The 19469-nt window shown below is 49.1% G+C and overlaps 2 protein-coding genes and 1 long non-coding RNA gene across 4 annotated transcripts; all 3 read right to left on the bottom strand.

The window, feature by feature from the left end:
- Positions 1 to 637: 637 nt before the first annotated feature.
- Positions 638 to 2465, bottom strand: LOC136552606 (polyol transporter 5-like). Its single transcript, XM_066544167.1, has 2 exons — positions 2333 to 2465; positions 638 to 2235 (listed from the first exon to the last, which is right to left on the bottom strand). The coding sequence occupies exons 1-2, from the start codon at positions 2427 to 2429 to the stop codon at positions 815 to 817; spliced, it is 1518 nt and encodes a 505-aa protein (XP_066400264.1). The 5' UTR covers positions 2430 to 2465; the 3' UTR covers positions 638 to 814.
- A 6142-nt stretch (positions 2466 to 8607) lies between these two features.
- LOC136552607 (polyol transporter 5-like) lies at positions 8608 to 10644 on the bottom strand. Its single transcript, XM_066544168.1, has 3 exons — positions 10409 to 10644; positions 9979 to 10112; positions 8608 to 9821 (listed from the first exon to the last, which is right to left on the bottom strand). Exons 2-3 carry the CDS (start codon positions 10109 to 10111, stop codon positions 8692 to 8694), a joined length of 1263 nt encoding a protein of 420 aa, XP_066400265.1. The 5' UTR covers position 10112; positions 10409 to 10644; the 3' UTR covers positions 8608 to 8691.
- A 1129-nt stretch (positions 10645 to 11773) lies between these two features.
- Positions 11774 to 14905, bottom strand: LOC136552608 (uncharacterized). 2 transcript variants are annotated; one of them, XR_010782849.1, is made up of 4 exons: positions 14584 to 14905; positions 12531 to 12635; positions 12338 to 12414; positions 11808 to 11867 (listed from the first exon to the last, which is right to left on the bottom strand). It is a non-coding gene; the product is annotated as an uncharacterized lncRNA (long non-coding RNA). The 2 variants fall into 2 exon arrangements; XR_010782848.1 differs by lacking the exon at positions 14584 to 14905 and having other exon boundaries at positions 11774 to 11867; positions 12338 to 12377; positions 12482 to 12619.
- Between the last annotated feature and the right edge of the window lie 4564 nt (positions 14906 to 19469).

The raw sequence follows: 19469 nt of genomic DNA on the forward strand, positions 1-19469 counted from the left end.
CTCTCACTCTTCACCCCCGCGTTTCTATGGTTTTGGGGTTTTGGTGCGGCCTCTGGCGGCGGTCGGCCAGGGGGTGTCCGCGCGGGGCTCCGACGGACGAGCGCGGCCTCGCCGGCGGGGTGGCGAGGGCGGGCCTTAGGCGGGCGAGCGCGACCTCGCTGGTGGGCGGGCGGGCGGCCGACGGCGAGCCACTGCCGGGCTCGCCCACAGCCAGGCAGCGCGCGGTGGCCGGTCGCGAACTCGCAGTGAAGAAGACTCGCGACGGGAGAACGAGAAGAAAAAAATAGAATGAACCGGTCATTTTTCACTTAGCAGTGGCAGCGGTGGGTAATTTCACTCAACTCCACGAAACTTGGATTTGGTGGAACACCCCTTGAGGTGCTCCACGAAATCTATGGATCTGGGGATAGATCCACCATTTTTGTGAAGCAGATCTGTGTCGGAGTTGCTGGAGCAAAAACCGTTTGGCCGAAAAAAATATAGAGCGAAGCTGTTTTTGAATCTGAAGCTGCGTGGAGCTACGGCAAACAGGCTGTAAAGCACAAGCGACACTGACACCAATAATTCACACCATCGCGCGCTCCACACAGAAGAGCAGAAGAATTAACGAGTACACGACGAACAGGACAAACAGAAGAGCAGAAGAATTAAGAAAGTTCTTGTAACCATCAAACCGTGCACAAGAGTCCTCGGGTTGGGCCTCGCCGTCACCGTCGGACTGTCCTACGTGCAGGCTGCAGCAGCACGGCACCTGAGAGGTGAATAGCTCGGCTCTGTGAGACTGAAGCTGCGGAAGCTGTTTCTTGGTTTCCTTCTAGCTCGTGGGCATTTCCACTACTTTCTCCTTGGCAGCGGTGTTTTCTGTTTCAGCCATGTCCGTGTCTTCCATGCCGAACAGCTTGCCCATTTCTTCCAACGTCTGACCTCGAGTCTCCGGGAGGTAGGTGAAGAAGAAAACCCACGCGAGCGCGGCGATGCCGGAGTAGAGGAAGAAGCTGCCGCCGATGGTGATGGCCTTGGAGAGGGACAGGAAGGTCATGGAGATCACGCCGCTGGTAACGCGGTTACTGGCCACGCCGACCGCGAAGCCCAGCGCGCGCACCCGCAGCGGGAAGATCTCCGAGGGGTAAACCGACCCCATGGGCCCGAGCCCTATCGAGAAGAACGACACGTAGGCCAGGACGGACAGGATGCACAGGGCGACGGCCCACGGGATCTTGGCGTCCGGGTGGTGCCCCACGACGGTGAGGCCCGTCCCGAGGCCGACGAGCGAGATGATCATGCCGCCCACGCTGCTCAGTAGGAGCGGCCGCCGGCCGACTCTGTCGACCAGGAACGTAACCACCAGGATGAAGAGCGTCTTGGTGGCGCCCACCGCGCAGGTGACGCCCAGGAGCTTGTTGTCGTCGGTGATTCCCGCGCTCTTGAACACGCGCGGGCTGTACAGGACGACGGATTCGGTGCCAGAAGCCTGCTGGAAGAAGTGGAGGCCGACGGCCGAGAGCAGTATGCGTCGGATGGCCGGGGTTGGGGATACGATGAGCTCCTTCCACACCTGCTTCTCACCACCGTTTCGCTCCTTGGGAACGGTGATCACGTCTCCGTCGAGGTCCTTGGGAATCCCAGCCGCAGCCTTGATGTCGGCTAGGCGTTCCGCGGCCTCCTCTGGCGTCTCAGTGGTCTTCTCCAGCACCGCTCTGGCGTCCGCGAGGCGGCCCTTCATGACGAGCCACCTAGGTGATTCGGGCACGACGAACACCATGAGCCCAAGCAGGGCGGACGGCGCCGCGCCGATGCCGAGCATGACGCGCCAGCCGAGGTAGAGGGGAAGGCGAGCGAACGCGAAGTTCGACACGTAACCGAGCAGGATACCGAAGTTGATGAACACTTCCGGGAAGGACGTCAGGGAGCCGCGGACTGCCGCCGGCGAGATCTCGGCGGTGTAAACGGGCGCGATCATGATCGCGTAGCCCACCCCGACGCCAGCCACGAACCGGCCCGCCATGAGCATGGCGTAGTTGACGGCGAAACCCATGAGCAGCGAGCCGGCGAAGAAGATGGCAGCGGCGAAGACCACAGTGAAGCGGCGCCCAATCCAGTCGGACGTCCGCCCTGCCGCAAAGGACCCGATGAGCGAGTAAATGTTCAAGATGCCCATCACTATCTCCAGCTGCACGTCCGTGATCTTCAGGTCCTTCTTGATGTATATTGCTGCTCCACTCATCACCCCAATGTCTGCAAATAGTTGGATACACATACACAAACTTCACCTACAAAACTCATAGAAAGCAAAATGGAAACAACGAAAGATATGGGCCGTATGCATGGGTACCATATCCAACGATGATGACGGCCATGGAGGCGAGGATGGCACACATGGAGGCATACTTGACGTTGCTCTTCTTCCTGGGCTCGGCGGAAGCCATCATTAACAGTGGTCTCTGATTAGCGATTAGAGACAAGGACACAAGGTGGTGTGTTGTGTTGAAGGAAACGCCGTATATATGGATTACGAGAAATGGGTCTGGTAGAAGATGTGATCATTGGGCCCTATTCTGGTCAACAGGGACGTGGCCTTGGACCGCGAAGTTTATTTTCACGATAATTTGTTTCACGAAATGTATACGCAAGCGCATCGGCGTACCCACCAGGCAACCATTTATCACTAAATAAATAGTGACATCTTTCTTTTAAAAGTGAGCGCGCACATGGCAAATCTAAAATTTATTAACATCGACCACAATAAACCCAAACTTGCCTGCTCATATTATACCCAATCCGTCCATTGCAGCAGTCACAGGGAGTATACGGACATGAATGCCTGCTTGTCTGCTATGACCATGCGTTAATGACCTCCTGTTTGAATGTATAGGGGTAATAGTTAACCAATTAATTTTTAGTCCTAGCCTATTCAAATGAGGCCTAATAAATCGACTAGTCAAAAAATTTAACTTAATATTTACCAACTAGCTAGTTAACCCTAGATGAGTTAGAGCAAGTATAATGATTGGCTCAATGGCGGACCTAGGTCTGCCCAAGCTCTAGCATCGGTGCATGCTAGAGTTTTTGTTGTAGCACCGTATGTAGCAAGCTTCAAGACACATGGTCTCATCGACGCCCTACGATTTGCCTAGGCTCGACTCACGAGCTGGTCCGCCACTGAATTGGCTTATAGCCAAGCAAATACTGATATGGATGAGAGAAGAGAAGAGGGCTTGGCTCTCATATATGCAACAAGCTGGGCACGAAAAGCATATACAGTTGTGGACTCATACATTAAGTGAAAGTGAGGAGGATTAGAAAAGGGAATATAGGACATAGCTAAAAATAACAATATAAAAGTGTTAAATTTTTATAGATAAATAAGATACTACTATTGTATAGCTTGGCTAATAGCTAAACATTTGCCTCTATTATTAAGCTTGCTCATTAAAGACAGAGAAGAAGACGAAGAAAGAGTTAGGATTAGGGTTTTGCTTACTTGCACGACTGCAGCAATGAAGTTACCATTCATATACAAGATCCACAGATCTACGACAATAGAGGGAGACTATGTGTAGGGGGAGGGATCCGACGTTTAGATCATGGCTCACCACCGACGAGTAAAGATGGCGAGAGATGTTTTTTGGACCCATTTTGCCTTATAAACTTAGTCAATTCTCATTTTTTCCCTAATATATGCTTTGAACCGAAGGTTCCAGATGTTTCCGAAAAAGACAGGGGAGGAGAGGATACGGGAAAGAAGGCTAAAAAGAGCGACTGCAACGACCGACAGTGTAGACCTAGTGATAGAGAGGGATGAGAAGAGAGATTGATAGAAGAGGAGGAGCAAGGAGGCAATGCAGGACAGCAGAAGCGCCTGCGCCGCTACAAGGATGGGAGCATGGCGATATGGTTAGGGAGGAAAGGTCGGCAAGAGCAAAACATATATAGGGTGGAAGGTTAACGGGTCACATCGAGCCAGGCCATTAATCATGTTGGGACAAGCTGGCATAGGCATGATTAGCATCAACCCATTTGGTGCCTGGGCCGAGATGAAATAGCAGGCCGCGTGCAGACCCACGAACCTCCTTTTGAGTAGAGGTGGACTTGGATTGTGCCGTGCCGGCCGTATCATGGTTCATGCATTTGGGATAGTGACTTTTAGACATGTGATGTATGTCGAGCCGTGCTGGCATAACACAACAAGTCTTTACTTTAGCCCAAACACTTACGTGCCACTTTTGTGATGTGTTGGACAAGCACGGCCCAAAATATGGGCCACACCATGCAATCCATCTCGCAGCAGGACCAAAATATTATTGTGCTGTGTCGTAGCAAAAGACCGTGCCACACCCCACCCTCAAATAACACGGTTCAAGCCATACTCTATTTTTGAATATACTGTAGCCATAAAGTACATTCACGAACACTTTACATATAATTGCACACTTACGTGCAGGCAAACCAAAGCAAAAAAGGAGTATCATGTGGTCAACTCTGACGCAAGGAGTCTCGCAGAAGCGTCATCTGCTTCGGTGCCCGCGTCAATCGTGCCAAACAGCTCTCCCATCTCCTCCAGCGTCCGGCCGCGCGTCTCCGGGAGACAGGTGAAGAAGAACACCCACGAGAGAGTGACGATGCCGGCGTAGAGAAAGAAGCTGCCGCCGATGGTGATGGCGCTGGACAGCGACAGGAAGGTCATGGAGACGCCGCCGCTCGTCACGCGGTTGCACGCCACGCCGACCGCGTAGCCCAGCGCGCGCACCCGCAGCTGGAAGGTGAAATTTTCGTATTTTGGTCTCTTTTGAAAACAATTTTTAGAAAAATATCAACGCAAAAACAATTTTTAAAAATAGACCATTTTTAGGCGTCTTAGCACATGACGCCGAGATATGAGGCTCGGCGTCGTGTCACTCCACGCCGAGGTACTGCCACGTCACGGGAGACCGGGGTCGTCGTTGACACGTTGGCGCGTGGGTCCGAGACGTCGGCGTCGTGTCAGCCGACGCCAAGTACCCAACATCGGCGCGGTCGGACTCAGCGCCAAGCTCTGGCCCCATCCGGAGCGCGGCCCAGGCGGCCCAACAAAGAACGGTGGCCCAGAAGCTCGGCGTTGGGTCACTTAACGCCGAGCCTCCAGACCTCGGCGCGGCCCGACTCAACGCCGAGGTCTGGACCCTTTAGGCCGCGCCGAGGCCCCTTCTTCTTCCTCCCTTCATTCTGAAACCGCCGGCCTCTCTCTCTTTCTCTTCTCCCCCGCGCCGCCACCAAACCCTAACCCCCAAAATCGACCCCCGGTGCCACGATCTCGGCTCCCGAAGGTTCCTCGAGGTAATGGTCCCTCCCCTCCTCCATTCTATCCGCGTAGATGTGCTTACATTGTCCCTAATCATTTGGAATCATGGTTGTTTGGTGATTTGGTATATTTGTGTTTGCATTTGCAAAATGTATGGCTTAGGATGATTGAGTGCATTGTTGTTTAACTGTTATATGTGATGAACATGTTAGGTTAGTTTGGTTTCTAGTTATTTTGGTCATTAGGGTTATTTGTTTATTGTAGGTGTCATTAGGGTTAGTTATTTGTTGGTCATTAGGGTTACTATGTATTTTATTAATTTGTTGGTCATTACATTTCAATTTGTTATGACTAGAAATGATTATGTTGTTGGGGTTGAAAAACGATGAAATGATATATTTTAGTTTCTACTTATTGGATTGAAATATATTCATATGTTACACTATTTGTTGTGTGATGGCTGTAGATGGGGCAGTACAAAACGTGATCTAGCAGCACACTAGCTTCTTTTTAATAAACTATAAATTTTTCTTCTTCCCAGGATGATATGTCCGTCGTCGAAGGTGAATATATGGTGAATTAATTTGACAAATTTAAGATCTTGGTCTAGCCTATCAAATTCTCTCATTGGCACTTGTGATTCTGTGAATGGCAAATTATATGTGAGCAGGTGTATGTATGTTAAAAACAATAGGAATTTATACACAAAGTGCAGAGCAATATATCAAACAACACATACATAGGAATTTTACTTTCTCCCATAGGGATGCATATCCACAGCCCCGTATGGCCTGGTTTTCGTCGGTACTAATTGCCCAAATCAACCCATCCTAAGCGTTCCAATTCAATTTTATATCGGAAGTGCCAGAGCCCGGACGCCCACGTATATATTTTATTTTACGCGCCCTCGTGGAGCCCACACCGTCCGAACATCGCTTTCATCGCCTGACTGCCCGCTCGTGCCCCTTCCACTTCCCCTGCCCCTGCCCGGACGTCTGTGCCCGCTCGGTGGCGCCCCAGTAGCTGTGGCAGGTGGGTCTCTAGCAGCAACATCTGATCTACTTTTAAAACATCCAGATGAACCATTTGCAACATGCTTCTGAAGACAGATGAAACACTTAAAATATGCGTCTGAAACACATGCAAAAACACATGAAAACACTTGAAAAAGCCATTGCAAAACGTATAAAACATCCAGATAAAACTTACAACATATGTGTGAAATATATGCAACATCCAAATAAGCACACTTGCATCATACGTCTGAAAAAACAGATAAAACATTTGGAACGGACGCTTGCAACATACGTATACAACCATTGCAACATGTGCAACATCCCTATTTTTACAACATCCATATGAAACACTTGCAACATAACTCTGAAACATCTAAAATAATTGAAACATATTTTTGCTACATACGTTTTCAACGCAACATCTCCTTGCTGTTCGGTAGAATAGAGGCTCGTTGGTGTGTGGTATTCACCGGAAGCAGCGACACGCACGGCGCTTGTAGGTGGCAGGCCAATGGCAATGGCTGCATGTCGCGGAAGGGAGGTATCGGCTGCATGAGCGGCGGGGAGGCCGCTGCCGCGTGACTTGGAGAGGGCAGCCACGCGGCCGAGGGCTGCGCCTCCGAGGCGGCCGAGCACAGCCCTGACAGGGGCAGCAGCCATATGCTCAGGCAGCAGGCGAGCGGAGCGATAGAAAAAGGAACAAGTGAATAGGAATGAGTGGAGGAGCAGATGCCCGATTCAGCATTATCGATTTTATATCAGCACTAACACGGACAAATTACAAGCTCAACACCCCGGCGAAGCACGCTATTCGTCGGGGGAATTCCCTGTGTGCCATTATAAAAGATCGCAATGCCTTGTGTGTCTCTGGAAAAGTTCAGCGGTCTTCAGCGCCACTACTCTAACTTTTTTGTGTCCTCCATGCCACTTCGGTCAGTTTGGGCACTAATGCCGTCAAACTGCAGGTGTGAAAAGACGAAAATACCCTTAAATCTAAATATGTTATTAATTTTTTTAGCATCTTAACGACTTCAAATGAAAAAAAAAACTCAAAACTAGAAAGTTGTAGATCTCGTTGAGATCTATAATTTTCATATAAAAATTATTTTTATTTAATTCCGTAAAAAAAATATAATTTTTCTAAGATATATTAATCATATCAAATCATATTTTTTTACGGAATTAAATAAAAAATAATTTTTATATGAAAATTATAGATCTCGACGAGATCGACAACTTTCTAGTTTTGAGTTTTTTCATTTGAAGTCGTTAAGATGCTCAAAAAAATTAATAACATATTTAGACTTAAGGGTATTTTTGTCTTTTTATACCTGTAGTTTGACGACGTTAGTGCCCAAACTGACGGAAGTGGCATGAAGGACACGAAAAAGTTAGAGTAGTGACGCTGAAGACCGCTAAACTTTTCCAGAAACACACAGGGCATTGCGATCTTTTATAATGGCACACAGAAATTCCCCCCTGTTCGTCCTAGTAGTACCACAGCATGGCAAACCCAACCTAAAACTAGAGATGGTTTTCATGGCAATAAATACTATGATCGAAAAGAGTTGATATGGCATTCTGTTTAATGAAGAGAGAAGAAAAGAGGAAGAAATCGTTTCTCCGGTGGGAAATGATTTCGGCGCTGGAAGCGAGCGGTTTTGCGTTCGGCGCGTGCTGTGGTTCCACGTCTCATCCTTGGTCATGCCCAGCCGTGCGCCGCCTGCAGTTCGCACGATCCTTCTTCCGTTCTGCCGCACCACGCCGGCCGACCCCGCACTCTGGCCGCTCGTGCACCCCCGCTGCTTGGCCCCGAAGGCATCCAGTCGCACGTGCCGTGCAGTGCTCGTGCGTCGCGTGGCCATTGCCTCTCGCGCTCCATGCTCGTGCCACCTTTCTGCAGCTCCGTGCCAGCGGCCATCGCCGCCCATGAGCCAGGCCAGCCGGCGGCCGCGCGGCCTGCGCGCCGTGCCAGCGCCGCGAACCAACGCCATATGACCGCGCAGCGTGCCATCTGTGCCCTGCGGCTGCAAGTGTTGCTGCATCGCTCGGCGGCCGTGCCGCTGCGGATGCCCGGCAGCCGCGCGTGCTTGCTCCGTACAGCAGTACAGCTGCTCTATTTGGATGCATGCTCAATCAAAATGTATTGGAGTGGAATAGAATTTAGTTTAATTCCACCCCAATTCACTTCACGTAGATTGAGACGAATATATATGCATACAAACAAGGCAGTAGATGGGTTTTGATCCATGAAACTGCCTGCGTTAGAACGCACCCACACCTTCGCGGCAAGAAGACGACCACATGAGAACAAAATGACGAGGACGATGATCAAATGGCACACAAGACCAAGTAGCCGTACACTGGGGGAACACAATAAAACCTTACGAAGCTTGACTAGATCGCCGAGATGACAGAATCTTTCACCACCGCCACCGCTGCCCGCAGCCACCGAAGGCAGCCGCGTGACGACGCGTCCGCCGCCCACGGCGCAGGCCCGAGCGCGATCCACACCAGCGCCATCAGCGAGAGAAGCATTGTCGCGGACAGGCCTCTCACCCACTTCAGCTGCTCCTGCCGCGGGGTCACCGTGCCCGCCGGCACGCGCCTGCCCAGGCGGCAGCTGCGGGCGAGCGCTCTCACCAGCAGCCAGCCGATCTCCACGAGCACAAGCGACATAGGGAAGGACACCACGAACACGAACACGAACACGAACACCGCCAGCGCCGCCCTGGACGAGACGCCGACGTCGCGGAATGCGCGCTGCACGTACTGGAGAATGGACCCGATGCTGGACGCCTGCTGGATGACCTTGGCGACAAGCGCGGTGAGGACCGCACGGCGAAGAGGCTCTGTGGGGCGCACCAGGAGCTCCCTCAAGATCCCAAGCTCCTCCCTCCACCACCGGCATCGTTTAGTCACCGCCAGCGGCTCGTCCGAGCCATCGTGCGGTTTGCCGCACTCGATTTTTATCTCGAGCAGACGGAGCTCGGCCTCTTCCAGTGTCCGGGCCTTGTTTTCCCGGTCCCAGGACACGAGCCAACGGGGCGTGTCGGGCATGAAGAGGACGACGGAGCTGAGCAACGCCGGAACGGCTGTACCGATGGCAACTGTCAGCCGCCACGCGTGGTGAGCAGGAACCCTCAAGAATCCCATGGAGTAGACGACCGACCCCAGGATGCAGCCGAGGTACACTAATCCGTCAGGGTGCGCGGCGAGCACGCGGCGCGCAGAGGATGGACTGAGATCCGCGGCGTAGGCTGGGACGACCGTGAGCGCCAGGCCTATCCCGACGCCGTTGACGAAGACGCCGGCCGTGAAGGGCGCCAAGCCGGTGGCGAGGCCCCGGGCGATCGCGCCGGCGCAGAGCACGGCGGCGGAGAGGAGCACGGTTCGGCGGTCTCCGATGAGGCGTTGCGCTCCCACGGCCGCGATCATGCCGAGGCTAGAGGAAAGCGCGACGGTGCACGCCAGGAGCTTCAGGTTGCCCTGCGCCCTGACGATCTTGTTGTAAACGACGGCGAGGTCTGCATCAAAACAAGATGAAATGAGATAGCACAAACAAATTAAATTCGCTGCTTTGGGGTTATGAGACCATTTGTTTCAGTCAGATATCATCGTATCAAAATTCAGAATTTCAATCTGAGTTCGTTACAGCCTTGTATGAGTTGATATGATACTCACCGTAGCCCAAGAAGAGAGGAATGGCCGACGAAAGCACGGCGGTGGCGAAGGGGTACTTTTTGAGAAGAAGACGCCTCATGGGCTTCACTGCATCTGGGGAACGCCCGTCTCTGGTGCTACTTTTGCCAGGCATTCTGCATACCGTGAGTTCATGTGAGGCGATGGATCAAGAACAAGAAGCGAGTGTATGAAGTTGCATGATGGTATCTTGAAGGAGATTGTAACTGCAACTGCTGATCGAACGCAGTGCGACTACTTCCATATCTCTAATAATCCGGTAGCCTGCATATTGTTCTGATGAAAGCGATGCAGTTCTGATTGGCGTTTTCCACAAACGTAGAAAGGAACCAGCAGATGCAGAAGAACAAAAGACAGGGAAGGGGGAACCATGTACCTCATGAAGATTGTTGGATCCCAAGATGAAAATTACCTGGCTTTGGCTGCGAAACAATCTCTCCAGTCTCCACAATGATCAACTCTCCATTTTCTGAAGGTAGTTGCAAATTGCCCGACTCTAATTGACCTTCAGCGTCACTCTATGAGCCTTGGCTGCAAATATGAAGAACTAGGGTTTGCAAGATTGATCGGCAGGAGGTAGCATAAACCACGCCCAAGAAACTCTCGACAATTTGTTGATCAGGGCATCGGGGGTAACACCGTAACAGGTATCCGAGTTACGGGCGAACAAATCGTCAGTCTGGTCAGGCTCTGGAACCTCGGTGCGCCAAAATTTTACAGACTAGGGCATCTGAACTCCCTTTCATCGCTCTATTCGGCTGGCTGAAAAACAGCTAATGCCGATGCTGATGCTGATTTGTTGTGAGCGGTACGGCTGATAAGTTCAAGCGAACAGGGTTGTGGATCACTATTATTATGTTGCCAGGAGACCAGGACGCAATATTCGCCTTTTACTAGGAGAGTTGTGGATCAAGCTCATGTGCTCAACATCGTTTCTCACAGTGATCATGTGCACGTCGATTCTTGCTGAGTTTTAGTTGTTGCTACAAAATGTGCATGCAGCATGCCGCAGAGAGGACGTAACTATCGTAGGGCCTTTAGTCTGTCTTCCACATTACAGTACACTTTGTATTTGTCTTTAGTCAGAAACTCAAAATTTCTCAACTTCAACTAAATTTACAGAGAGAAAATACACCCAGCATCTACATCAAATATTTGCATTAGAAATGTTAATGTATTGTTTAAAAAACTTAATACAAGTTAGATTAGTTTGATTTAAAATAAAACCAAAGTGAAAGATATTTTAGAATAGATGGAGCACTGTATTTATACTGACAATGTTCTTTCGAACACGTGCAAAGTCAAAGCTGCCTACGAAGCCCAGATTAATTGTACCTACGCAATGAAAGTCGCAATGCAAGTCTGCTGCTAGGCAAACCGTTCTTTGAGGTTGACCCTACGATATAAATAATAACAAACACAAATTCAGAATGCAGACCATACTAAGCTCTCATGAGCTGGGAGCAAACCCAAGATGAAATTTTGGGTAAGATTACCAGATTAGTCGATAAATTAAAGAGTACGGTACCCCCAATGCTACGACAATTTGAGCATAAAAATATTTAACACGAACTATAACTTTACTCCATATGTATTAGGGATTACTTAAACATCTTTCCTGTCAGCCAAGTGATTAAAATTAGCACTTCCATTACATATATATGGAGAGTCTATTATAACTTAAAACTCTCCACGGTACAACATTAAAAAGGCGACATTATAGAGTACCAGCTACGCCATACACTTGTATAGTTTGACAAACTGCATATGTCAACCCTGTTCCTCGACTTTAACGAGGGACTATAAGTAAACGACCAATTCTCCTCAGAATAGACCAGCGTTTGATGCTGTCTTGATGATCTGAAAGAGAGCTGCATGAAGAGAGTAAACAACTCAGCCGCAAATTCAAATAGTCCATAAATATGCTTCTAACAAAAGGGTAAGATACTGATCAGGCTACATGAAACTGACAATTCTCTGGAAGTCATCATATTAGAGTGAGGAAGTATATAACTATGGTGACATAAAACCCTTGCCCCCGCAATTTTTTCTTCTTCTCTATTCTACTGTAAGTCGTTATCAGAGTGGAACAACTAATGCCTATGGTTTTCAGCCAATACATCTAGAGTAAACCATGAGACCATTTTAGGTTGAATCATGCAAACTTCCAAAATCAAAATTCAAAGCACAGAAGCGCTAATTACTTTGAAAAGAAACGCTGCCCACTAGTCGTTTATCATAATTTAGCTGGCCAAGGCACATAAAGTATTACCCTTCAAAATAATAAGCATGTTACTGTAATACAAATAACAACTGACAAGAAACTGTGTTAGGAACTTACGATTGATGATGATTGAAATATTGGAACAGATGGTTCCGAGCTGATTTGGTAGGATGGCAGACAGCAGATGCACTCAACTGTTAAAGGCAAAAGAGTATCCAGGAAGACAATCAACCACAAAACATCAGAAACATAAGGACTTACATGATCCAACAACAACGAAGACAAAGAACCCAAGAAGAATAGGCCCAACAGGATAATCATTTGCCATCTTGACTGTCTCAGGAACAGAGCCCCTCTTTGTGATATTCTTCTCAAAACGTGCTATCTTCCTATCAGCAAGAAGCCTTAAGGTAGTCTGTTCAGAATCATTAAAAAAATCATTCCACATGATGTGACAAGAACATGTCCAAAGATATGATAGAAAGAAACACTGCGTTTGGTCAGTGCAGTGCCAAGGAACTGAAATACAAATTAACATGGCACAGGGAACAGTAACTTAAACAAATATGTTACACACCCTGTATTTCAGTTACTTCAGAAAAAGGATAACTGATGTACAAAGCCCTACAGCGCCATTGGCAGATTTGCTCAGATCTGTCCTATCATTTTGAAAATCAGAGGTTTCTTCTATTTGCTTGGTCAAGGCAATACAATTTCCATTTTCCTAAAAGATAATAATTGGTATGCTACTGAAACTTAGAATTTGAAAGCCTAACCAAGTTTAGATTCGTTGTTAAAAGCTTAGAAGAAATATACTGCAAACTCTTATGAGAAATAAGAACATCGAGCCCACAGCTTTTCTTTGGTGCTGCCAAAAATGAACCTGTAACCGTTCCATCTTATCAGAAACAAGTTTCAAGTTCAGAGTATAACGGAGTCCTAATTAAAGCATGGCGAATTAGTACTCTCCATCACCTCTGGAAAGTGTCATAGAGAGACAAATAAAAATCTTCATAAATCATGAAATTGTTCTATCATATACGACTATTAGAATGGCTAGCCCAAAAAAAGCCCAAGCAAATCAACTTGTCAATAAAAAAACAATAATAGCTATGAATCATATGTTTGCATGCAAACATGATGCAAAACTTATCCTACACCAGCTGGCCAGCATACGTGATTCATGATATGAAAAACCAACACGTGGCTAGTCGGTATCCCAAACGGCCAAACCTGGCATTTTGCGAGCCAGAAATTACTGACCTATTACCACTTGCCGCCAATTCTCTGAACCTTGAATGGGAAGAACACAGAAAGCATGACATAAAAGGCAACGTTTGAACTAAAGAAAATTCTGAAGAGCGTAGATGACTAACTGAGGGCCTGTTCGGCAGGACTGAAAAATACTGTTCCGGCTGATTGTTGTGAGAGAAAAATACTGTTCTGGCAGGACATGAATAGTGTTTTTGTGAGGTGGCTGGCCAGCCGGCAACCAGCCAGCCAGCCAGCCGAACACCCTCTGAATGCATAGGAATACACATGGCATTGATGTATAACTTTTACGTGGATCTTTATGCAACGTTCCCACAAAGATGAAACCACTCTCTACCCGTAAAATAAGTGTCCTGACCTTTGAATTGTAACCTGGATTCCTTTGATACTCACGGAATAAGAATCATGCCTATAATAAACATAAACAAGGGACAGAAAGGTAGAGGCTGCCAGAAATAAATAAGGCAACGTATCAGGTGCAAACCAACCAACCTGTGCAAACTACCAATTAGGATCACTAGATGCTGATCCAATGGATGGGGTGAGGGGGCTTAAGCGCAAAAAAAAAGGCCGGCGGGTGGGGGGCTTAAGCGCAAAAAATTCTCACCTCATCTATTGAATCAGCATCTAGTGGTGCTGATCGGTAGTTTCCAAGTTTACAGAGGTTGTTGGTTTACACATGATACCTTGCCAATAAATAAATTGCAGAAACTGGATCCTTCTAAAAATCCAGACCAGATTCTTCTGGCCGAACCTTCTAAAATCTTCTCAGCACCAAAAAAAAAATTATATACACCACACAGGCACACAGAACCTAGATTCTACATACGCATTACAGCATTCACTACATACGCATTACAATATTCACCAAAGGTGCCGTCCAGCCGTGGACGGATCAGCGACAGAGTACGACAACTCGACGTTTAGAGGGAGCGAGGATCGAATCGCACGCTGATCTGCGAGAGAAAACGCGGATTGTTCTAGCCAAGCCGAGCAAGCGTTTCCCATCCCTGCTCTTATTCTTCAAGGGACAGGGAAAAAAGAACCGACCGAATACGCGACGGCAGAGAACCGAGGGAGGGCGAGCTCACCATGGTGATTGACGCAGATCGGGTTGCCGCGGCCGGACGCGGCGGGCGGCGGAGGGGAGCGCGACCGGGAGAGATGGGGACGGGTGTGTGCTAGTCGGGCGACTGCGAGGCGAGACGGTGACTGTGCGCGCGAGGTGTGTGAAGCGCCGGGCTGCTCCGCGCCGTCGGGTTTTGTTGACCCGGGCCGGAGAACCCTCTCGCGGCTCCCTGTGGGCCACACCACCTGGTTGGCTGGTGCCTGCGCCCAAGTGCCCAACTCGTGAGCCGTGGTGCGGCGCTCGCCTGCCGCCTGCGCGGTGGACTCTATGGTTGGTAGCAGCCAAACGAGGCAGCCGATGAGTGGAGTGATGATCCCGTGGCGTGATCCCTCAAAAATCTTTTATTTTCCGAACGAAAAATCGGAGTACTTTCCATGTGAGAGTCCATGCAATCAATGTTGATGCGATTTGTACATTGGCCGTATGGATCTTCCAAAATCTGTCGACGATAAGTTTAGCCCTTTTTATTTTCCAAAAAAGGTGTGATTATACTCCCGATATCTCATGAGAATTGAGCTGCTTTAGAAATCCTTTCGAAATGGAGGCCGATATCACGCGACCATCTTCTCTGCCACGACGCTCTCTCCACTCGTCTTTTTCTCCGTTCCTGACACCCTTCCTCCACCACCCCCTCCCTCGCCCTCCCCTAATACCAAAACATGTCACCGACGACTGCCCTGTCACCAGCCCCGTCCAACCACCTTCTCCCATTGACCCGCCCCGCAGCCATCTGGCCCACCTCCACCACCATGTCGCGGCCACCGCACCCCAAACCCCCTTCTAAGGCCGCCGGGGAATAGATCTCCTAACCTAACACTGACAAACTCCTCGTCTTCGACGCCGGTTGTCGGGGACCTAATACCGAGGTACCCAATGAGGCGGAGCTAATAACCATCGAACGTTAACGCTTCCGGTCAGACCAGAACGCTACTACACTTCTTGCCCGAACGACGGAAGATTGGTTCCGCCTCGCCCGACCCCCGAGGGCTAGACTCCGCCTTGCCCGACCCCCGAGGGCTAGACTCCGCCTCGCCCGACGACTGAGGGCTGGCTCCGCCTCGTCTGACGGCTAAGGGTTGGCTCCGCTTCGCCCAATAGCTAAGGGCAGGCTCCGCCTCGCCCAACGGCTGAGGGCTGGCTCCGCCTCGCCAAACATCTGGGATCAGGCTCCACTTCGCCTGATGTCTGAGCCCTAGGGCTGGCTTCGCCCCGCTCGATGTCTACACCCTACCCTCTCATAATGACGAGCACAGGGTAAGACATGACACTCAGGTCAATCGCAGCACCGAGGACCATGCCCTGCACACCTGTGAGAAGGTACCGTCAGGATATGACGGGACGGGCGCTTTAAGCCCTCTCAGGCATGGCAGAGCCCAAATAGTATTGTAGACGCTAACTTTTGTCCTACAATGTTGTAGGCGCTGCCATCAGCCCTCGGGCGCGGATACTAACACAGGCATACGACAACCACTAAAGTCCAGAAGAGAGCTCACATCATCTACAGTGATGGACGTATGGTCACTTCCCTGTCTACTCCCCATAGGGTCACAAAGTCGTCTCCCTGGCACGTCGCACCATCCGTCGGTGTGGGATGGGACGTACCCACTTGCTGAATGAGGCTAGGGCACGGCCCTATAAGGATCGACGAACATGCCATCCCTGACACGGTCTGTCATGACAGCAGAGCAGGCACAGGGGGAAAGGAAGACCCGGCTCCTGTCGATGTGGGACCCATGGGGTTTCCCACGGAGAAGAGAGAAGAAGACCTAGTCCAACTAGGATTCCCTACATGTAATCCTACTAGAACTAGTTACACGTAATCCTACTAGGATCTCTACTTTGTAACCGACTAGGACTCCCGCCTCTCCTGAACTATATAAAGGAGGGCAGGGGTCCCTAGATCGGCACCTACACATAACCGACAGAACTCACAACCACAACATACCTCGCAACACAACAAATAGCGCAGGGCGCAATATACTATCCAGACCAGACTGGACGTAGGGCACCGTGACTTTCCAGCGTGCCGAACCAGTATAAATCATTGTCTCCCTACGTTTACCATCGAGTTCCTGCAAACGCCGATACCCCTCCGAACAAATCACCGTCCCGGGTACCCCGTGACGGGTTGCCGGTGGTAAAACATCGACAGCTGGCGCGCTAGGTAGGGGTTCTCGGCGTTTTGCGTTTGAGAGCTCGGTGGACCTTGATATCAACGCCATATTCTTGGACTCAGTGGGATCAACATGCATCTCCAATGACGCTGTCTGCAACAACTCTGCTTTTTCCATGGAGATTCTGGTCGTATCCTTCATCGCCGACTCATCGACAATATCGTCAATATCAACTCAAGATCAACACAGCTGGCTGAATATCCATCTACTCGGGTCCGATCCGTCTGGCAGAATTTTGCTTGAGATGATAACAGCGCATCTACAGCGCCACTCGTATATTATAGGGAACCTTACATCAGCACGAGATCAGCATGGCTACAATAGCTCAGACAATCGTACTTCGGCGGACTGCAATGACACGACAGCGTTCTCCTCTGCTGAATCCATCTTGACGGAGTTCGACTCTGACTTCTCCCAAGTCCGACAAATATCAGAGTCATACTCGAGTCCGACCACTAAGCTTCTGGCTCATGATCGATTTCAATCTGGACAAGGCAGTACATGCAGCGTGCTCTAGACCTAGCATCAAATCGGGTCAAGCAACGATCCATCCAAGCCACCAAGTCTAGCTACTTTCAACTACTCGGACAAAATTACTCTGCCACAGTGAACAACAACAGCTCTACGACTACATCAACTATGATGATTTCTGAGCACTCGACGACGGCTTCTGAGCACTCGACAATGAGTTCCAAAGATCACCCACACGAACCAAGAGTGCCTAAGTCGCACGAACGCAACAAGCCAAGATCAACTCAGATACGGAAACCTCTGCAAGAACAATATAGATCAACTCGGCTGCTGGGCCTGACCAAGAAGGAAAAACACACGGCCAACAATTGAGAAAAAAAGGACCACGACATATACGTGTGTATATATATGCATCTATGAACAAGCAAGCCATGGGATCAAGATATATGAAGAAGCTTTGTCTTGCATATATGGGTATATGGATTAAGGCATACAAAGTTTTGTGACTGTCACGCACCTACCGTCGAGTTCAGCTCCATGAAAGAAGGCGTATCAAAACAAGCACGGGACTTCATCATGACCAATCAAGCAAAACAGTTAAGGAAGCTACACCGAGTTGTTCAACTACATGCACATGATGACAACAACTCAGCTCAATCAAAAATAATCAACCAGCACGTGAGAAGAAGCAAGCAAGGCCAAGTTGGCCAAGAAGCAAGCCATCCGACGGGAAGCAAGCAGGCCACTACAACAACCCGGTAATAGCGCAACACTCTCCGAGTAGTCCACGACGACGACGGATTCCGGCTACCACTACAACAACCCACCGACTCCGCCTATGCTCGACGTAACAACGAACAACTACTCGGATGCTACGCCAACTACTCGGCTGCACATTCGACTACTTGGCTACACATTCGACTACTTGGCCGCGCCGACCGACTACCTGGCTGCGATGAACGACAACCCGGCTGTGGTAATTGACTACTCGGCTACGGCGATCGACAACGCGGCCACGAACCAAGCTAAGTCATGTCTCATTTTTTATATATTTTAGATATTATTCGTATATGTCTCTAGGAAGACACAAAAATCATCATGCGAGCAAACATAGTGCTCTAAAGTCAAATCATCATGCGAGCAAACATAGTGCTCTAGGTCTTCTCTTAACGGTCGCCGAATTCCTCAGGTAGAACACGCCTTAATCCATGAAGCTTGTCTACTCACATGGACGGTCACGAACCGAGTGCCAGGCTCACATGGTCACGTCATGAACCTCTGAACCATACGTCAGAGATTCAAGTGCTTAAACGTAACAGGATACTACCTGAAGAATTTGCATGGCCTAGCAAGAGCAAGACGCAAAAAGTTTATATGCATTTCATAATGCTAGGGCACGCCCCTGATTGATTATTCAAATATGAGACATGCTCCCGACTTTATATCCGAAATGTCATTTACAATATATTTTTATGTTTAACATGCAGGGGAGCTACATCTATACCATGAGATCGGGAAAAACACGCTCTTGAGAGCTATTTTACTCAGACAAGTCCAGAAACAACCTGGTTTGATAAAAAAAGAACGCCGATGAGGTACGGCAAGAACCAAGACAAGCTCAGAAAGAACCTGGATTGATCAAAAAAGAACCTCGACAAGGTGCGGTAAGAACCAAGACAAGATCAGAAAGAACCCGGATTGAAGGAAAACAACCCAGACGAGCTGGGGCAGAAATCAAGACAATTAGAAAAAAAAAACCCGGATTGAAGAAAAACAACCCAGATAAGTTGGGAACAGAAATCAAGACAAAAAAGAACTTGGATTGATCAGAAAACAACCCGGATGAGGTACATACAAGTTGAGAAAGAACCTGGACGAAGTGCAAACAACCTGGAAGAGGTACATCAAGAACCAGAGAAGTCTAGAAACAACCTGGATGAATAAAAAACAACTCGGAAGAGCATCACGGCTTAGTCAAACACTAAGCTCGGGGGCTCGGCATTCGCTTCAACTACGCCTGGGGGCTCGAATTCAAGGACGAAAGACCAAGAATACAAGTACTCAAGACTACAACAATGACAACACATCAAGACCCTTCATCCGATTTCTATTCTAAAGAAAAGTACTCAGAGAAGGCTCGGGGGCTGCGGGATACATAACCCTAGAAATTTTTGAAGACAAGAATCTAGACCCTCCAACTTTT

The sequence above is a fragment of the Miscanthus floridulus genome, chromosome 4 (genome assembly GCF_019320115.1).
Source record: "Miscanthus floridulus cultivar M001 chromosome 4, ASM1932011v1, whole genome shotgun sequence".
NCBI lineage: Eukaryota > Viridiplantae > Streptophyta > Magnoliopsida > Poales > Poaceae > Miscanthus > Miscanthus floridulus.